The 18,973-nt window shown below is 49.6% G+C and overlaps 1 protein-coding gene across 1 annotated transcript in view; it reads left to right on the top strand.

The window, feature by feature from the left end:
• Window positions 1-18,973, top strand: part of AKAP6 (A-kinase anchoring protein 6) — a 181,280-nt gene that overhangs the window by 151,902 nt on the left and 10,405 nt on the right. The window contains exons 9-10 of the mRNA XM_075613162.1: window positions 17,754-17,900; window positions 18,267-18,491. Coding sequence (XP_075469277.1) covers window positions 17,754-17,900; window positions 18,267-18,491 — 372 coding nt within the window. The remainder of the gene's footprint in view (window positions 1-17,753; window positions 17,901-18,266; window positions 18,492-18,973) is intronic.

The following is an 18,973-nucleotide window of genomic DNA, read 5'->3' as shown; positions in this document are numbered from 1 at the left end:
TATCCGCACTCTCTTCCGTGCGCACAAATCCGCACTCTCTTCCCTGCGCACATATCCACCTCTAACGAAAGCCGAGTTCTGTACATTTCATACCCAGCGGTATCTTTGCCTTTTTCATCCAGATTATAATTATTCGCTAATAACCCCCCTCCCCCTCCCCCTCCCCCTTCATATCATTCTCTGTTTTGGAGAAATACAAGTTAATATTATCCTTTATTGTGAAAGCGCTCGTGTATCTTGCAGCTCAGCACAGTGGGTGAGACACACAACAGCAATATGACAATGGGACAGACAAATGATATATACACTGGTAGAAATAGATAGGGAGGCCCCTGATCCAAGAAGCTTACAATCTAAAATGGGGAAGGACGCATGGAGTTGTTGGCCACTCTGGCAATACAGGGGTTAATCAGAGGTGTTCATTTGATGAAGACTCGGCTCGCACTGTTTTAGAAGCCGCAAAGTGAATCTCTCTTTAGCTGCTTTAAAACAAAGAATCCAGCTCTGTTGCCTTGCCTAATTAATGAGGATAATATGCTTGGCTGCTAATGAGTTTATTAGCAAACAATATGCCTGGAACCGACTTAAGCAGCTCACAGTTTGAAAGGACAGCTTAGAGCCTCTTCCTATCCTGACGAGTTACAGGGTATGCACGGAGGCGCAGACTGGCAGGACACGGGCACGTCTCCGCTGCTACCGTACATGCTCTATCGTATTGCAGTGCTGGCTATATGGGGGTAATATGCTCCTGCCAAGAAGAGCTCACACTTTAATATTAATATCACATGCAGGAGGTGAACACACAAGATTGTGCATCCAAGGTCAAACAGTCCTGTGTCTGACCTTCAAAGGCCCAGATCAGAGAGGTCCGTGAGCTCAGGTCTTATAATGTTATAGTTCTGTTCTCTGAGGTTAACGCAAATCCACAAAGCTAATTACATGAAAAACCAACGCCCGTTAGTGACCCCATTAGCATAGGCGTAACTCCATGTGAAGTTAGCACTGCCTTGCGTTAGCTGCAAAATAACATGGCGCTAAGCCTGTCTCACCAAAAGGCGCCATACTCCCCTGCAGCCCCGGAATAGGTGTTTAATTAAAGTTATAAAAAGAGAAGACCTCACAGGAAAAGAACCCTGTAAATAACAATATGATCGTTAAATCATCTCTAAGGCATGTTCTATAGTGCTCGCGATTCCTCCGCCGTGCGTGCGTCAATCATAGTTGGCTGCGTTTGGCATACGCTTGTATAGATGGGACGCACGCGCGAGCGGTGGCGCGGCAGACAGGAGAAAATATAAAGAAAATTCTATTTTCGCGCTGCTGCTGAGCCGCAGGCCAATCAGAGCGCGGCCTAACGCTGACACGCCCCCTAGCCGCCCACATCACTGCCTGCAATATCTAAACGAAACGCGCGCGCCACATGCACGCCCGCACTATAGAACAGCCCTAACTGTGGTCCTACACTTACCCAGACCCTGTAACAGACCAATCTCAGGGTGTGGGTGAGTAACGCCCTCTTTAGCGCTGACCCGACTAACGTCTTGTTAAATCCCTGCAGTAATTATAACGCAGCTCTGGGGATCTGCGCGGTGAGAGGGAACGCCTCTTTTGCATCTCATTAGCGCTAACGTCCGTTATGGTGACGCACAAGCTCGTTACGGCTGAAAACAGCCCTTAACGCAGCGTTAGTGAGGTTTGAAGTTACCCGTTCGCACTTAACGCAGCGTTAATGATGTAAGTTAACCCCTCGCTAAGTCAATAACGGAGCTTTGTGGCTCTGGGCCAAAGCGCGAGGAGGACGTTTCTTACGTTTTATGCAGATCCTACGCAAGGCGAGCGCTCTCTAATGTTCATTATCAGGAAGGGGGCACAACTGTACCCCCGCGCACCCTACAACTAATACCACTGGCACACTCCAAATATTACTGCTAAGTACCTTGATACATTGACCCCAAGAAACACTGGAGGGAGAAGCCGAGTTAGTATCAATTTAAAGGTCAAAATGAATTTTCTATGCATGTATCCAAATGTGGGCGTGAGAATGATGCAGCTTGCTGCTCGACGCATTTTCCGTCACATTATGCGTGTTATTTGAGCATTTTGCGTGTTATTTGAGCATTTTGCGTGTTATTTGAGCATTATGCTTGTTATTTGAGCATTATGCGTGTTATTTGAGCATTATGCGTGTTATTTGAGCATTATGCGTGTTATTTGAGCATTATGCGTGTTATTTGAGAATTATACGTGTTATTTGAGCATTATGCGTGTTATTTGAGCATTATGCGTGTTATTTGAGCATTATGCGTGTTATTTGAGCATTATGCGTGTTATTTGAGCATTATGCGTGTTATTTGAGCATTATGCGTGTTATTTGAGCATTACACGTGTTAGGCCGCACTTAGGGCGACGGCGATGCAACGTCGCCCGAAAACAAATGCATTGTTGCCGCCGTGTGCGCTTATAGTAAGTGTGACAGCGACGGGGCGACGCAATTTTCGGAAGCCAGGAATATTTGATTTTTCAGGGGCTGTCGCCTCATGTGACAGCCCTTGAACCAATCAATACCCGGGTCGCCCGTGACGCCGCCGTCACGCATCGCGGGCACTATAGGTGCGGCCTTATTTGAGCATTTTGAGTGTTATTTGAGCATTTTGCGTGTTATTTGAGCATTATGCGTGTTATTTGAGCATTATACGTGTTATTTGAGCATTATACGTGTTATTTGAGCATTATACGTGTTATTTGAGCATTATACGTGTTATTTGAGCATTATGCGTGTTATTTGAGCATTATACGTGTTATTTGAGCATTATACGTGTTATTTGAGCTCCTTCCTTCGGTCACTCATTAATTGTATTACTTTAACACATTGCTTTACACCTCCCCTTTAGAATTAGCGCGGCAGCAATCTTCCCTGCGTCCCATACATGTTACTAAGCGGCCTGTAATGAAAGCATAGTGCTGTGTCACCTGTGATAGTTATTGTACACTTCCCAAAATTATAACCCCTGGGGCTGGGAGGGGTCCATTAAATACTTCCATCCCCTCTTCTTTTTACCTTCCTCTTGCGTTCTTTTAAGCAGCCCACAGTGGCCGCTCTGATGCCAAGGGGACTAGCAGCACCCAGCTCCACAGTACATGGCTGGCCGCCCCTGGCATGGAAGGGGTTATTGTGGAAGTTAAGCCAGTGAGGAGCCTCTCACCCACCAGCTTGTGCTGAAATCCCCATCCCCTGACCCCACCTCCCTCCCTAACTGTGCCCATCCCCATACCATGAACCCACCTCCCTCCCTCACTGTGCCCATCCCCATACCCTGACCCACCTCCCTCCCTCACTGTGCCCATCCCCATACCATGACCCCACCTCCCTCCCTCACTGTGCCCATCCCCTGACCCACCTCCCTCCCTCACTGTGCCCATACCCTGACCCACCTCCCTCCCTCACTGTGCCCATCCCCATACCCTGACCCCACCTACCTCCCTCACTGTGCCCATCCCCATACCCTGACCCCAACTCCCTCCCTCACTGTGCCCATAACCATACCCTGACCCACCTCCCTCCCTCACTGTGCCCATCCCCATACCATGACCCCACCTCCCTCCCTGACTGTGCCCATACCCTGACCCACCTCCCTCCCTCACTGTGCCCATACCCAACCACCTCCCTCCCTCACTGTGCCCATACCCTGACCCACCTCCCTCCCTCACTGTGCCCATCCCCATACCATGACCCCACCTTCCTCCCTCACTGTGCCCATACCCTGACCCACCTCCCTCCCTCACTGTGCCCATCCCCATACCATGACCCCACCTCCCTCCCTCACTGTGCCCATCCCCATACCCTGACCCACCTCCCTCCCTCACTGTGCCCATACCCTGACCCACCTCCCTCCCTCACTGTGCCCATACCCTGACCCACCTCCCTCCCTCACTGTGCCCATACCCTGACCCACCTCCCTCCCTCACTGTGCCCATACCCTGACCCACCTCCCTCCCTAACTGTGCCCATCCCCATACCCTGACCCACCTCCCTCCCTCACTGTGCCCATACCCTGACCCACCTCCCTCCCTCGCTGTGCCCATACCCTGACCCACCTCCCTCCCTAACTGTGCCCATCCCCATACCCTGACCCCACCTCCCTCCCTTACTGTGCCCATCCCCTGACCCACCTCCCTCCCTCACTGTGCCCATACCCTGACCCACCTCCCTCCCTCACTGTGCCCATACCCTGACCCACCTCCCTCCCTCGCTGTGCTCATCCCCTGACCCACCTCCCTCCCTCACTGTGCCCATACCCTGACCCACCTCCCTCCCTCACTGTGCCCATACCCTGACCCACCTCCCTCCCTCACTGTGCCCATACCCTGACCCACCTCCCTCCCTCACTGTGCCCATACCCTGACCCATCTCCCTCCCTCACTGTGCCCATACCCTAACCCACCTCCCTCCCTCACTGTGCCCATACCCTGACCCACCTCCCTCCCTCACTGTGCCCATCCCCATACCCTGACCCACCTCCCTCCCTCACTGTGCCCATCCCCATACCGTGACCCACCTCCCTCCCTCACTGTGCCCATACCCTGACCCACCTCCCTCCCTCACTGTGCCCATACCCTGACCCACCTCCCTCCCTCACTGTGCCCATACCCTGACCCACCTCCCTCCCTCACTGTGCCCATACCCTGACCCATCTCCCTCCCTCACTGTGCCCATACCCTGACCCACCTCCCTCCCTCACTGTGCCCATACCCTGACCCACCTCCCTCCCTCACTGTGCCCATACCCTGACCCACCTCCCTCCCTCACTGTGCCCATACCCTGACCCACCTCCCTCCCTCACTGTGCCCATCCCCATACCCTGACCCACCTCCCTCCCCCACTGTGCCCATACCCTGACCCACCTCCCTCCCTCGCTGTTCCCATCCCGTGACCCACCTCCCTCCCTCGCTGTGCCCATCCCCTGACCCACCTCCCTCCCTCGCTGTGCCCATACCCTGACCCACCTCCCTCCCTCACTGTGCCCATACCCTGACCCACCTCCCTCCCTCGCTGTGCCCATCCCCTGACCCACCTCCCTCCCTCACTGTGCCCATCCCCATACCCTGACCCACCTCCCTCCCTCACTGTGCTCATACCCTGACCCACCTCCCTCCCTCGCTGTGCCCATCCCCATACCCTGACCCACCTCCCTCCCTCACTGTGCCCATACCCTGACCCACCTCCCTCCCTCACTGTGCCCATCCCCATACCCTGACCCACCTCCCTCCCTCACTGTGCCCATACCCTGACCCACCTCCCTCCCTCGCTGTGCCCATACCCTGACCCACCTCCCTCCCTCACTGTGCCCATCCCCATACCCTGACCCACCTCCCTCCCTCACTGTGCCCATACCCTGACCCACCTCCCTCCCTCACTGTGCCCATCCCCATACCCTGACCCACCTCCCTCCCTCACTGTGCCCATCCCCATACCCTGACCCACCTCCCTCCCTCACTGTGCCCATACCCTGACCCACCTCCCTCCCTCACTGTGCCCATACCCTGACCCACCTCCCTCCCTCACTGTGCCCATACCCTGACCCACCTCCCTCCCTCACTGTGCCCATACCCTGACCCACCTCCCTCCCTCACTGTGCCCATCCCCATAACCTGACCCACCTCCCTCCCTCACTGTGCCCATACCCTGACCCACCTCCCTCCCTCACTGTGCCCATACCCTGACCCACCTCCCTCCCTCACTGTGCCCATACCCTGACCCACCTCCCTCCCTCACTGTGCCCATCCCCATACCCTGACCCACCTCCCTCCCTCACTGTGCCCATACCCTGACCCACCTCCCTCCCTCACTGTGCCCATCCCCATACCCTGACCCACCTCCCTCCCTCACTGTGCCCATACCCTGACCCACCTCCCTCCCTCACTGTGCCCATCCCCATACCCTGACCCACCTCCCTCCCTCACTGTGCCCATACCCTGACCCACCTCCCTCCCTCACTGTGCCCATACCCTGACCCACCTCCCTCACTGTGCCCATACCCTGACCCACCTCCCTCCCTCACTGTGCCCCTCCCCATACCCTGACCCACCTCCCTCCCTCACTGTGCCCATACCCTGACCCACCTCCCTCCCTCACTGTGCCCATCCCCATACCCTGACCCACCTCCCTCCCTCACTGTGCCCATACCCTGACCCACCTCCCTCCCTCACTGTGCCCATACCCTGACCCACCTCCCTCCCTCACTGTGCCCATCCCCATACCCTGACCCACCTCCCTCCCTCACTGTGCCCATACCCTGACCCACCTCCCTCCCTCGCTGTGCCCATCCCCTGACCCACCTCCCTCCCTCACTGTGCCCATCCCCATACCCTGACCCACCTCCCTCCCTCACTGTGCCCATCCCCATACCCTGACCCACCTCCCTCCCTCACTGTGCCCATCCCCATACCCTGACCCACCTCCCTCCCTCACTGTGCCCATCCCCTGACCCACCTCCCTCCCTCACTGTGCCCATACCCTGACCCACCTCCCTCCCTCGCTGTGCCCATACCCTGACCCACCTCCCTCACTGTGCCTATACCCTGACCCACCTCCCTCCCTCACTGTGCCCATACCCTGACCCACCTCCCTCCCTCGCTGTGCCCATACCCTGACCCACCTCCCTCCCTCGCTGTGCCCATACCCTGACCCACCTCCCTCCCTCGCTGTGCCCATACCCTGACCCACCTCCCTCCCTCACTGTGCCCATACCCTGACCCACCTCCCTCCCTCACTGTGCCCATACCCTGACCCACCTCCCTCCCTCGCTGTGCCCATACCCTGACCCACCTCCCTCCCTCGCTGTCCCCATACCCTGACCCACCTCCCTCACTGTGCCCATACCCTGACCCACCTCCCTCACTGTGCCCATACCCTGACCCACCTCCCTCCCTCGCTGTGCCCTCTGCTCCTTTCAATCTATTGAGCCTGTGCTGGCAGCGGGTTAGCGGGGTTCTGTGCTACGTTGTGCGCTGCTGCCCTCCCATCCCGTGCTCAGGACACACAGGGAACCTGTTAATCAGAGCTCCCCTGCAGCAGGAAACCTCCCACAGGGCTCTGCAGTGAATTTATTTCATAGATCGGTGGCTATTCATCAACAAACTGAAATATCATCTTATCTCTCTATTATCTCTCTATTATTTCACTATTATCTGTCTGCCGTTTGTCTATCTGTCTGTCTCTCTGCTGTGTATGAGCAGCATGGGACCTGGAAGTTGGGGTGCAGAGGGGGGGCTAGAAGTTGGGGTGCGGCCGGTTATACAGTTTGTCATTATGCTAATGTCTGTATATTACTGACTTCGACCTCCACCCCAAAAAAAGTTCCTGCATAGTAGTGTGTACTATACACGTGGCAGTATGTATTACACACGGAGCAGTATGTGCTATACACGTGGCAGTATGTATTACACACGGAGCAGTATGTACTATACACGTGGCAGTATGTATTACACACATAGCAGTAAGTACTATACACGTGGCAGTATGTATTACACACGTAGCTGTGTGTACTATACATGTGGCAGTATGTATTACACACGTAGCAGTATGTACTATACACGTGGCAGTGTGTATTACTCACGTAGTAGTGTGTACTATACACGTGGCAGTATGTATTACACACGTAGCCGTAAGTACTATACACGTGGCAGTATGTATTACACACGTAGCAGTATGTACCATACATGTGGCAGTATGTATTACTCATGGAGCAGTATGTACTATACACGTAGCAGTATGTACCATACATGTGGCAGTATGTATTACACACACAGCAGTAAGTACTAAACACGTGGCAGTATGTATTACACACGTAGCAGTATATACTATACATGTGGCAGTATGTATTACACACGTGGCAGTATGTACTATACACGTGGCACTATGTACTATACACGTGGCAGTATGTATTACACACGTAGCAGTATGTACTATAAACGTGGCAGTATGTATTACACACATAGCAGTAAGTAGTATACACGTGGCAGTATGTATTACACACGTAGCAGTGTGTACCATACATGTGGCAGTATGTATTACTCACGTAGCAGTACGTACCATACATGTGGCAGTATGTATTACTCACGTAGCAGTATGTACCATACATGTGGCAGTATGTATTACTCACGCAGTGTGTACTATACACGTAGCAGTATGTATTACACACGGAGCAGTATGTACTATACACGTGGCAGTATGTATTACACACGTAGCAGTAAGTACTATACACGTGGAAGTATGTATTACACACGTAGCAGTAAGTACTATACACGTGGAAGTATGTATTACACACGTAGCAGTATGTACCACACATGTGTCAGTATGTATTACTCACGGAGCAGTATGTACTATACACGTGGCAGTATGTATTACACACACAGCAGTAAGTACTAAACACGTGACAGTATGTATTACACACGTAGCGTTATATACTATACATGTGGATGTATGTATTACACTCGTGGCAGTATGTATTACACACGTGGCAGTATGTACTATACACGTGGAAGTATGTACTATACACGTGGCAGTATGTATTACTCACGTAGCAGTATGTACTATATATGTGGCAGTATGTATTACACACGTAGCAGTGTGTACTATACACGTGGCAGTATGTATTACACACGTAGCAGTAAGTACTATACACGTGGCAGTATGTATTACACACGTAGCAGTATGTACCATACATGTGGCAGTATGTATTACTCACGTAGCAGTATGTACCATACATGTGGCAGTATGTATTACTCACGCAGTGTGTACTATACACGTGGCAGTATGTATTACACACGGAGCAGTATGTACTATACACGTGGCAGTATGTATTACACACGGAGCAGAATGTACTATACACGTGACAGTATGTATTACACACATAGCAGTATATACTATACATGTGGCAGTATGTATTACACACGTGGCAGTATGTATTACACACGTGGCAGTATGTACTATACACATGGCACTATGTACTATACACGTGGCAGTATGTATTACTCACGTAGCAGTATGTACTATACACGTGGCAGTATGTATTACACACATAGCAGTAAGTAGTATACACGTGGCAGTATGTATTACACACGTAGCAGTATGTAACATACATGTGGCAGTATGTATTACTCACGCAGTGTGTACTATACACGTGGCAGTATGTATTACACACGTGGCAGTATGTATTACACACGGAGCAGTATGTACTATACACGTGGCAGTATGTATTACACACGTAGCAGTAAGTACTATACACGTGGCAGTATGTATTGCACACGTAGCAGTATGTACCATACATGTGGCAGTATGTATTACTCACGGAGCAGTATGTACTATACACGTGACAGTATGTATTACACACGTAGCCGTATATACTATACATGTGGCAGAATGTATTACACACGTGGCAGTATGTACTATACATGTGGCAGTATGTACTATACACGTGGCAGTATGTATTACTCACGTAGCAGTATGTACTATACATGTGGCAGTATGTATTACACACGTAGCAGTAAGTACTATACACGTGGCAGTATGTATTACACACGTAGCAGTATGTACCATACATGTGGCAGTATGTATTACTCACGTAGCAGTATGTACCATACATGTGGCAGTATGTATTACTCACGCAGTGTGTACTATACACGTGGCAGTATGTATTATACACGGAGCAGTATGTACTATACACGTGGCAATATGTATTACACACGGAGCAGTATGTATTACACACGGAGCAGTATGTACTATACACGTGACAGTATGTATTACACACGTAGCAGTATGTACCATACATGTGGCAGTATGTATTACTCACGTAGCAGTATGTACCATACATGTGGCAGTATGTATTACTCACGCAGTGTGTACTATACACGTGGCAGTATGTATTACACACGGAGCAGTATGTACTATACACGTGACAGTATGTATTACACACGGAGCAGTATGTACTATACACATGGCAGTATGTATTACACACATAGCAGTAAGTACTATACACGTGGCAGTATGTATTACACACGTAGCAGTATGTACCATACATGTGGCAGTATGTATTACTCACGCAGTGTGTACTATACACGTGGCAGTATGTATTACTCGCGTAGCAGTATGTACCATACATGTGGCAGTATGTATTACTCACGTAGCAGTGTGTACTATACACGTGGCAGTATGTATTACACACATAGCAGTAAGTACTATACACGTGGCAGTATGTATTACACACGGAGCAGTATGTACTATACACGTGGCAGTAGGTATTACACACGGAGCAGTATGTACTATACACGTGGCAGTATGTATTACACACGTAGCAGTATGTACCATACATGTGGCAGTATGTATTACTCACGGAGCAGTATGTACTATACACGTGGCAGTATGTATTACACACGGAGCCGTATGTACTATACACGTGGCAGTATGTATTACACACGTAGCAGTATGTACCATACATGTGGCAGTATGTATTACTCACGGAGCAGTATGTACTATACACGTGGCAGTATGTATTACACACACAGCAGTAAGTACTAAACACGTGGCAATATGTATTACACACGTAGCAGTATATACTATACATGTGGCAGTATGTATTACACACGTGGCAGTATGTATTACAGACGTGGCAGTATGTATTACTCACGTAGCAGTATGTACCATACATGTGGCAGTATGTATTACTCACGCAGTGTGTACTATACACGTGGCAGTATGTATTACACACGGAGCAGTATGTACTATACACGTAGCAGTATGTATTACACACGGAGCAGTATGTATTACACACTGAGCAGTATGTACTATACACGTGGCAGTATGTATTACACACGTAGCAGTGTGTACTATACACGTGGCAGTATGTATTACACACATAGCAGTAAGTACTATACACGTGGCAGTATGTATTACACACGGAGCAGTATATACCATACATGTGGCAGTATGTATTACTCACGAGTGTGTACTATACACATGGCAGTATGTATTACTCACGTAGCAGTATGTACTATACACGTGGCAGTATGCATTACACACATAGCAGTAAGTAGTATACACGTGGCAGTATGTACCATACATGTGGCAGTATGTATTACTCACGTAGAAGTGTGTACTATACATGTGGCAGTATGTATTACACACACAGCAGTAAGTACTATACACGTGGCAGTATGTATTACACACGTAGCAGTATGTACCATACATGTGGCAGTATGTATTACTCACGCAGTGTGTACTATACACGTGGCAGTATGTATTACTCACGTAGCAGTATGTACCATACATGTGGCAGTATGTATTACTCACGCAGTGTGTACAATACACGTGGCAGTATGTATTACTCGCGTAGCAGTATGTACCATACATGTGGCAGTATGTATTACTCACGTAGCAGTATGTACTATACACGTGCCAGTATGTATTACACACGTAGCAGTATATACTATACACGTGGCAGTATGTATTACTCACGTAGCAGTATGTACTATACACGTGCCAGTATGTATTACACACACAGCAGTATGTACCATACATGTGGCAGTGTGTACTATACACGTGGCAGTATGTATTATACACGTGGCAGTATGTACTATACATGTGGCAGTATGTATTACTCACGGAGTGTGTACTATACACGTGGCAGTATATATTATACACGTGGCAGTATGTACTATACATGTGGCAGTATGTATTACTCACGCAGTGTGTACTATACACGTGGCAGTATGTATTATACACGTGGCAGTATGTACTATACATGTGGCAGTATGTATTACACACATGGCAGTCGGTATTAGACACGCAGACCATGAACCCTGGCTGACTGTAACACATAATAATTAGGTTAAAGAGACTGGCCGCAGAGATCGGTCAGAGGTCGGAGGTCTGTATGGTGCAGGTTCTGGAAGCCTGTGTAATACTCTGCACTTTAATACAGTACATAGCGCTGTAATTGGTGCTCTGCTGTTGGCCTGCGAGAGAAACATACTAGAGTTCATGGAGCGATGCTCTGCATATTTGGGAGTGATGTTTTTGATGGAGTGATCCTCTGCAGGTGAAATATTGACCGACTTTATGGTTTTCGGGTGCCACAGTATCCCCGGTAATGCAGGGATATTCTGCAGGACCCCTAGTGTGTGCGGCACTCGGCTTCTCTCCCTAACACTCAGACAACTGCCTGTGTTAAGCCCAGGCCGAGATTTTGCTATCAATCAAACCGCTATTAATTCAGCTGGGCCCTGGGGAGCGTGTGTATTACATCCTGTCTGCCGTTACACGCAGGATATGGCCGCAGTTAAATACGCCTGCTCTGTATCGGCAGAAACAAGCATCCAGCCAAATCCTCACCAAGGGGGCAGTGTGGGGCTGGGGGGGAACACCCCCTCTTCCTGCTACGCGCCTGCATATAGAAGGCGGGCTTTTCTCCCCGGGCTGGCGGTATTATATCCCGCACAGATTCCTTTGCAGTGTGTGTGTGTGCAGATGAGCTGCGGAGAGGAGAGACAGGCACATAAAGGGCCTTTGTTAGCTTCTGAATAGAATTAGACATCGGCTTTGAAAGAACCCGCCACGGAGCGCTGCTAACGCCAACTTCAATGCCCATTATGTACCGAGACCGATACGGCCGCTTGTCCCGTGATGAATATATTTGGCCCGGGCCTGTCCTCAGCCATATAACACCTTCTGATCCCCTTTAAAACAGCAGGAGTGGCCAACTCCAGTCCTCAGGGGCCACCAGCAGGTCAGGTTTTCAGGATATCCCTGCTTCAGCACAGGTGGCTCAATGAGTGACTCAGTTGAAGACTGCACCACCTGTGCTGAAGCAGAGATATTCTGAAAACCTGACCTGCTGGTGGTACTTGAGGACTAGAGTTGGCCACCCCTGGGTTAAAGCATGTGCCGGCATCAGCCAGGTGCAGCATTGGTTGAGTTAGCAGTAGAGTGAAAGCACTCACCCTTATAACCCTTTCCCTGCCTTTTAAGACCTTGTTAATGGCAGGGGAACTAATGCAGAGGAGTAAACCGTTATCACCAGGGCAGCCAAGAGGCACAAGCACCGCAGAGGTTCCAAAGACGCAGGGATCAGGGCTGCGCTGTGACGCTGCTATTACAAGCTGCAGAATGGATTTTAATATTTGCACCCCTTGAAGCATGTTATAATAATAATATAACAATATTTAATACATAGATAAGCAGATAGATCATTAGTGTAAGCTAGTTACATGGCACTGCACTTAGTTTAACCCTTCCCGGTCCAGGGACCTGTCTGTGTAGCCTCTGGCAGTGACAGGTTTTTTTATATACCTCCCCCTCTCCCCCCACCCCCCCACTTCAACCCTCATGAATAATGCCTAAACGTTCCCCCTTTGTTTCTTTGAAACATAATTGTCCCTTTAACCCCTCAGCTCCCACAGACATGTAGCACGGCGCGGTGCGTGCCCCTCTGGCAGTGAAGGGGTTAATTATTTATTTTGCGTACGGAGCTTTCTTAATCAAAAGGGGTGGAATGAAGCAAAAAGCCTGAGCAATCTGTCAGCTCAACCCTACAGCTCAACCCTACAGCTCAACCCTACAGCTCAACCCCACAGCTCAACCCTACAGCTCAACCCTACAGCTCAACCCCACAGCCACCCTGTGAATAATAACTCACAATGAATGTCTTAATTCCCCCCTCCCTCCCGCCTACAATTATTTGTCTTCTGTATATATCCCTCTATGCCTGTTCTCCCCCCCCCCCCCTCCTCCCCCTGCTTTATATAACATCTTTTCTCTTCACCTCTCTCCCTATTGTAATACGGGGCTCTCTATTCAAAAAGTCGATGGAGGAAAAAAAACATTTTGTGTATAACCGTTCTCTGGCAGAGAGGCCTGTGAAGGGGTTAATTGTAAAATCCCTACAAAAGGGGGGGGGAATCTATATCTAGATGACTTGGGGGGGGGGGGGGATTTGCACTCACGTCTTTTTGGCGCAGATCTCAGGAGTCAAGGTTAAGATGCCGAATTTTATTGATTCAAATAGAAGGGAACACTGCAGTAGTTATAAGCACAAACTATAATAATAATAATAATTATTATTATTATTATCATAGTAATGCTGTAATTGTCCCCTCCTGCAGCCTCTCTACAGCGGGCTCAGTGGGGAGAGAAGTTCCAGAACATTCATCACAGGACAGGGAATTTGAGGCGTATGAATGAAATGCAAAAGTGGAACAATTCTGGGGGCAAATAGAAGCCGACTCATGTCCAAGAATAAAATCCCATTCAAATCTATGTTGTTTTCTCTGATACATCTCACACCTGCCCCTACTCACACTTTTGCCCTGATACATGTGACTTCTTATAACTTAAACTACTATAAATCATTTTACTTTAAACAAGAAAATGTAATGTTTTTGGAGCCCTGTCCGTCCCGGGCAGAACTTGTCCCCATCGCTAATCATCTCGGGACCATTACATGGGATCCGGGAAAGCTGCTGGTTCTCAGGACCTATTAATCAGGGTGCTCAACTCCAGTCCTCAAGACCACCCCGCCCCCGACAGGTCAGGTTTGCAGGATATCCCTGCTTCAGCACAGGTGGTTCAATCAGTACCTGCTTCAGCACAGGTGGCTGATTGTGCCACCTGTGCTGAAGCTGGGATATCCTTAAAACCTGACCTTTTGGGTGGGCATGGGGGTGGGGGATCTGAGGGCTGGAGTTGAGACCCCCCCCCCCCTGCTATTAATGACACCACAAAACATTTTGATGCAAAAGTGACACAGAGTCACAGTGAGTCGGCGCGTGACACAAAGTGCACATGTGACCGTTACTATGAGCATAAACAGCGGCTTTCCGGGAGAGGAGACTAGTACCTTACAAATACTGGTACTGTGCCCGATACCCAGAACTTGTTATACACAGGGGGGGCGGGGGGCTCTGTGCACCTCTGTGTTTAAAAGGTTTAAGCAATATTTCCTTTTTGGGGCGTGGGGAACTTTTGACATGGAGAAGGATGGGAATGTGTAAATTGGCGCATCGGGACGCTCCAGAATAGAAAAGCAGGATACCCTCCCGCTTCCAACACTGTACGTTTAACCACTTTGCTGCCAGGGGCGAAGCAAACCTCTCCGGCAGGGAAGGGGTGAGGTGGCTTTCGGGATGGGAGATTAAAAGACTCTCTCTTCTGCCTCCCCCCAACCCCTCTGCATTATCCTTTCCTAAACTGGGTCGCCATGGCAACGGTTAGCTTATTCTTTTTCTTTCAAGCTTTCTGTGTTCATGTTTTTCCCTCAGAGGGGGTGAGGGTGTAATGGTGGGGGCTTCTACCCTCCCCCCCAAACACCAGGGGACATTCCTGGCCTTCCAATTTAACACAGGACAGAGTTTGAGTCAGGACAGAAGAGTGGAAATAGCGCGGACAGCTCGGGACCCGCAGCCCTGCGTATTGCACATAGGGGCTCTGTATACACAATCTTGCACATGTAATATCCTATACTATCGTATAACTGCGTGATCTCCGTGCACATCGCTGGTGCTGGCGGCAGGAATATTCCTCTGCGTGTCAGACTGCTGCAATATCATTTCTAATAACAAATGTGGCAGCAGTTGGGATTTCAGACTATCACCCTGAGTGCGTGTGCTTTACCTCTCCGTGTCCGAGTGAGTGCGTGTGCTTTACCTCCCCGTGTCCGAGTGAGTTCGTGTGCTTTAGCTCCCCGTGTCCGAGTGAGTGCGTGTGCTTTACCTCCCCGTGTCCGAGTGAGTGCGTGTGCTTTACCTCCCCGTGTCCGAGTGAGTGCGTGTGCTTTACCTCCCCGTGTCCGAGCGAGTGCGTTCCGCGCGTTATACCTGTGCAAAGAACAGCGGCTATTCTATTCAATGGAAGACTACAGCAGGGGAGGCCAGCTCCAATCCTCCAGGGCCACCAGCAGGCCGTGCTTTCAGGATATCCCTGCTTCAGCACAAGTGGTTCAATCAGTGGCCCAGTCAATAACTGCACCACCTGTGCTGAAGCAGGGATATCCTGAAAGCCTGACCTGTTGGTGGCCCTTGAGGCCTGGAGTTGGCCGCTCCTGGACTATTGGATTTATTTATGCGATGAGGAATATGGCTTTACAGTGACCACCTTCTTTTAAGGGCTAACCCAGAGACTTTTTGCAATTAAATAAAAAAAAATTAAAATGTATTTATTTTATTTATATATTTACTTCTCTTACCTTCTCCGGCGGCATTACCTCCTCCTGCAAGGTCCCATCAACATGGCTCTGCGACGTCAAATGGCGCCTCTGTGCCGTGATAACGTGACGTCACATGACATCGCGACGCCATGTGGCGTCCAGTTGCCGTGACAACGGGACGCTGCATGGCGGCGGGGCGTCATGTGACGTCACGTTGTCACGGCAACGTGACACGGTGACGTCACGTAGCGTCGTCATGGCAACACAATGCCGTTTGACGTCGCGGAGCCATGTTGACGGGACCCTGTAGGGGGAGATGCTGCCGCCGCTCGGAGATTTCACAGGTAAACCCGTAGTTCGAGATACGTGGCTGAAACCCGTAGTCTCCGGGTCAAACCCGGAGTGTTGGCAACCCTGTGTGCAACACAAGTGATACCAGCAACCCTGTGTGCAACACAAGTGATACCAGCAACCCTGTGTGCAACACAAGTGATACCAGCAACCCTGTGTGCAACACAAGTGATACCAGCAACCCTGTGTGCAACACAAGTGATACCAGCAACCCTGTGTGCAACACAAGTGATACCAGCAACCCTGTGTGCAACACAAGTGATACCAGCAACCCTGTGTGCAACACAAGTAATACCAGCAACCCTGTGTGCAACACAAGTAATACCAGTTTCAGATGAGCAGGCTGTAGTTTGTAGAATTTAATAGTGACTAAATAAGGATTTTTTTTGTGAAGTACCTGCTTTAAACTGTAAGTTCGTGGAGGTGGGAAGCAAACTAAACTCAGCCCAGTGATGGGATAACGGAGACTGGAACAGTTATTATTCTGTGCCCGGGACTGAGACGGAGAGAGAACTCTCAAAGCATCTTTTGCTGGTACAAATATTGTATAAATAAATGAATGTATAACATGAGCAGGAACAAAACGGTTGTAGGATATAGGGCCTTACAGCAAACCCCAGATAGACGCCATCACACGTTACAGAATAAGGGGCATAGAGAGAGTGACGGAGAAATTATATATATATATATATATATATATATATATATATATGTAGAGGTATCAGTACCGTGTTAGCCGAGCTTCAATAATCAAAAAATAAATAGATGATACCGTTCAGTGGCTAACGAAATGCTTTTACTTGTGCGAGCTTTCGAGATACACTGATCTCTTCTTCCGGCGATGTTACCTTTGTGCGAGCTTTCGAGATACACTGATCTCTTCTTCCGGCGATGTAACATCGCCGGAAGAAGAGATCAGTGTATCTCGAAAGCTCGCACAAATAAAAGCATTTCGTTAGCCACAGAACGGTATCATCTATTTATTTTTTGATTATATATATATATATATATATATATATATATATATATATATATATATATATATATGTATGTACGTAGTAACCAGGGGGATCCTGATGACAAAAATAAGACAGCACACCGCAAAAGTACAAAAAGATGTGTATTAAGAACACCAGGCTGCACACACACATATACACATCCCACCCAAGTAGTGGTGTCATGAATACTTGTTACTGTCATATACAGCGGTGCAGCGTAGAGATGTCCCTCAGAGAGGATAGGATTCAGGCGCTGCTGGGTCAACTGGCGTCTCTGAAGCGTGATGGGGCCCCCCTGCCTGACCGTGTCCTGGATAAGGAAGGGTTAATCCGGGAGAAGTGGGAGATGCTGAAGGTGAGTGTGCACTTCTAGGACATGTATGGAGCTGTTGCTATCAGTACCGGGTGTCACTCACACTCACGGTTCTGTCCCTCTCACTTACTGTGCTGTCTCACCCATACACTGTACTTTCTCTGACACACGCATGTCTCTCTCACACTCATGCTGCTGCCTCTCACACTCAACTTGCTCTCACACTCACATTGCTCTCCCTCTCACACTCACATTGCTCTCACACTCACATTGCTCTCCCTCACACTCACATTGCTCTCCCTCTCACACTCACATTACTCTCCCTCTCACACTCATATTGCTCACTCACACTCCTGTTGCTCTCACACTCATTGTTCTCCCTCTCACACTCACTCTCTCCCCCCACAGAGGTCTCTCTCCGAAGCGCTGTCAGCCACTACCCCCCATCCTGTGCTCTCCCCGGGGAGTGGGACTCTGGTACAGCAACTGGAGGAGCGAGTGAAGGAGCTCAAATCCTGGCTGCGGGACACAGAACTCGCTCTGTACAACTCCAGCCTGGGAGCGGGCGAGGAGGGCGAGGGGAGCAGGGAGGGCATCAAGGGAGGACTCCAGAGGGAGCTGCACAAATTCCAGGTACCCAGGAACACCCTGTGTCCTCCTGAGATTCCGCTGTGCCCCCCCCCCCTGTATTATCTTGGATGTGCCCCCACACAGCCCAGACCTCTGATAACGTGTATATATACATATATCTCAATGTAAATGTATGCAACCACAGGGTTTCCCGCAGCACAAGGATGGTTATGTTACCCTTCTGCCTGTGGGTGGGATGAATGTATGAAGCTTGTTGCTCTTGATGCAGATTGTTAGAAGTTTTCATTGCCTCAGAACCTGACATGAAATACGACAGGGGAAAAAGTGTCCCATGTGCACAAAGGGTTAACTTTCGTGTATTATATGCCCATCCTATAACTCCCGTTCCTCCTGCTACTCCATATAACACCACCCTAACTGTTTATTCAATATAACGGCTCTCTATAACTTCTCCTATTGCCCCATATAACTCCTCCTATTGCCCCATACCACCTCCCCCTATAACGCCTTCTATTGTCCTTATA

This window comes from Ascaphus truei, chromosome 9, assembly GCF_040206685.1.
Source record: "Ascaphus truei isolate aAscTru1 chromosome 9, aAscTru1.hap1, whole genome shotgun sequence".
Lineage (NCBI taxonomy): Eukaryota > Metazoa > Chordata > Amphibia > Anura > Ascaphidae > Ascaphus > Ascaphus truei.
This window is presented reverse-complemented; position numbering and strand designations above follow the sequence as displayed.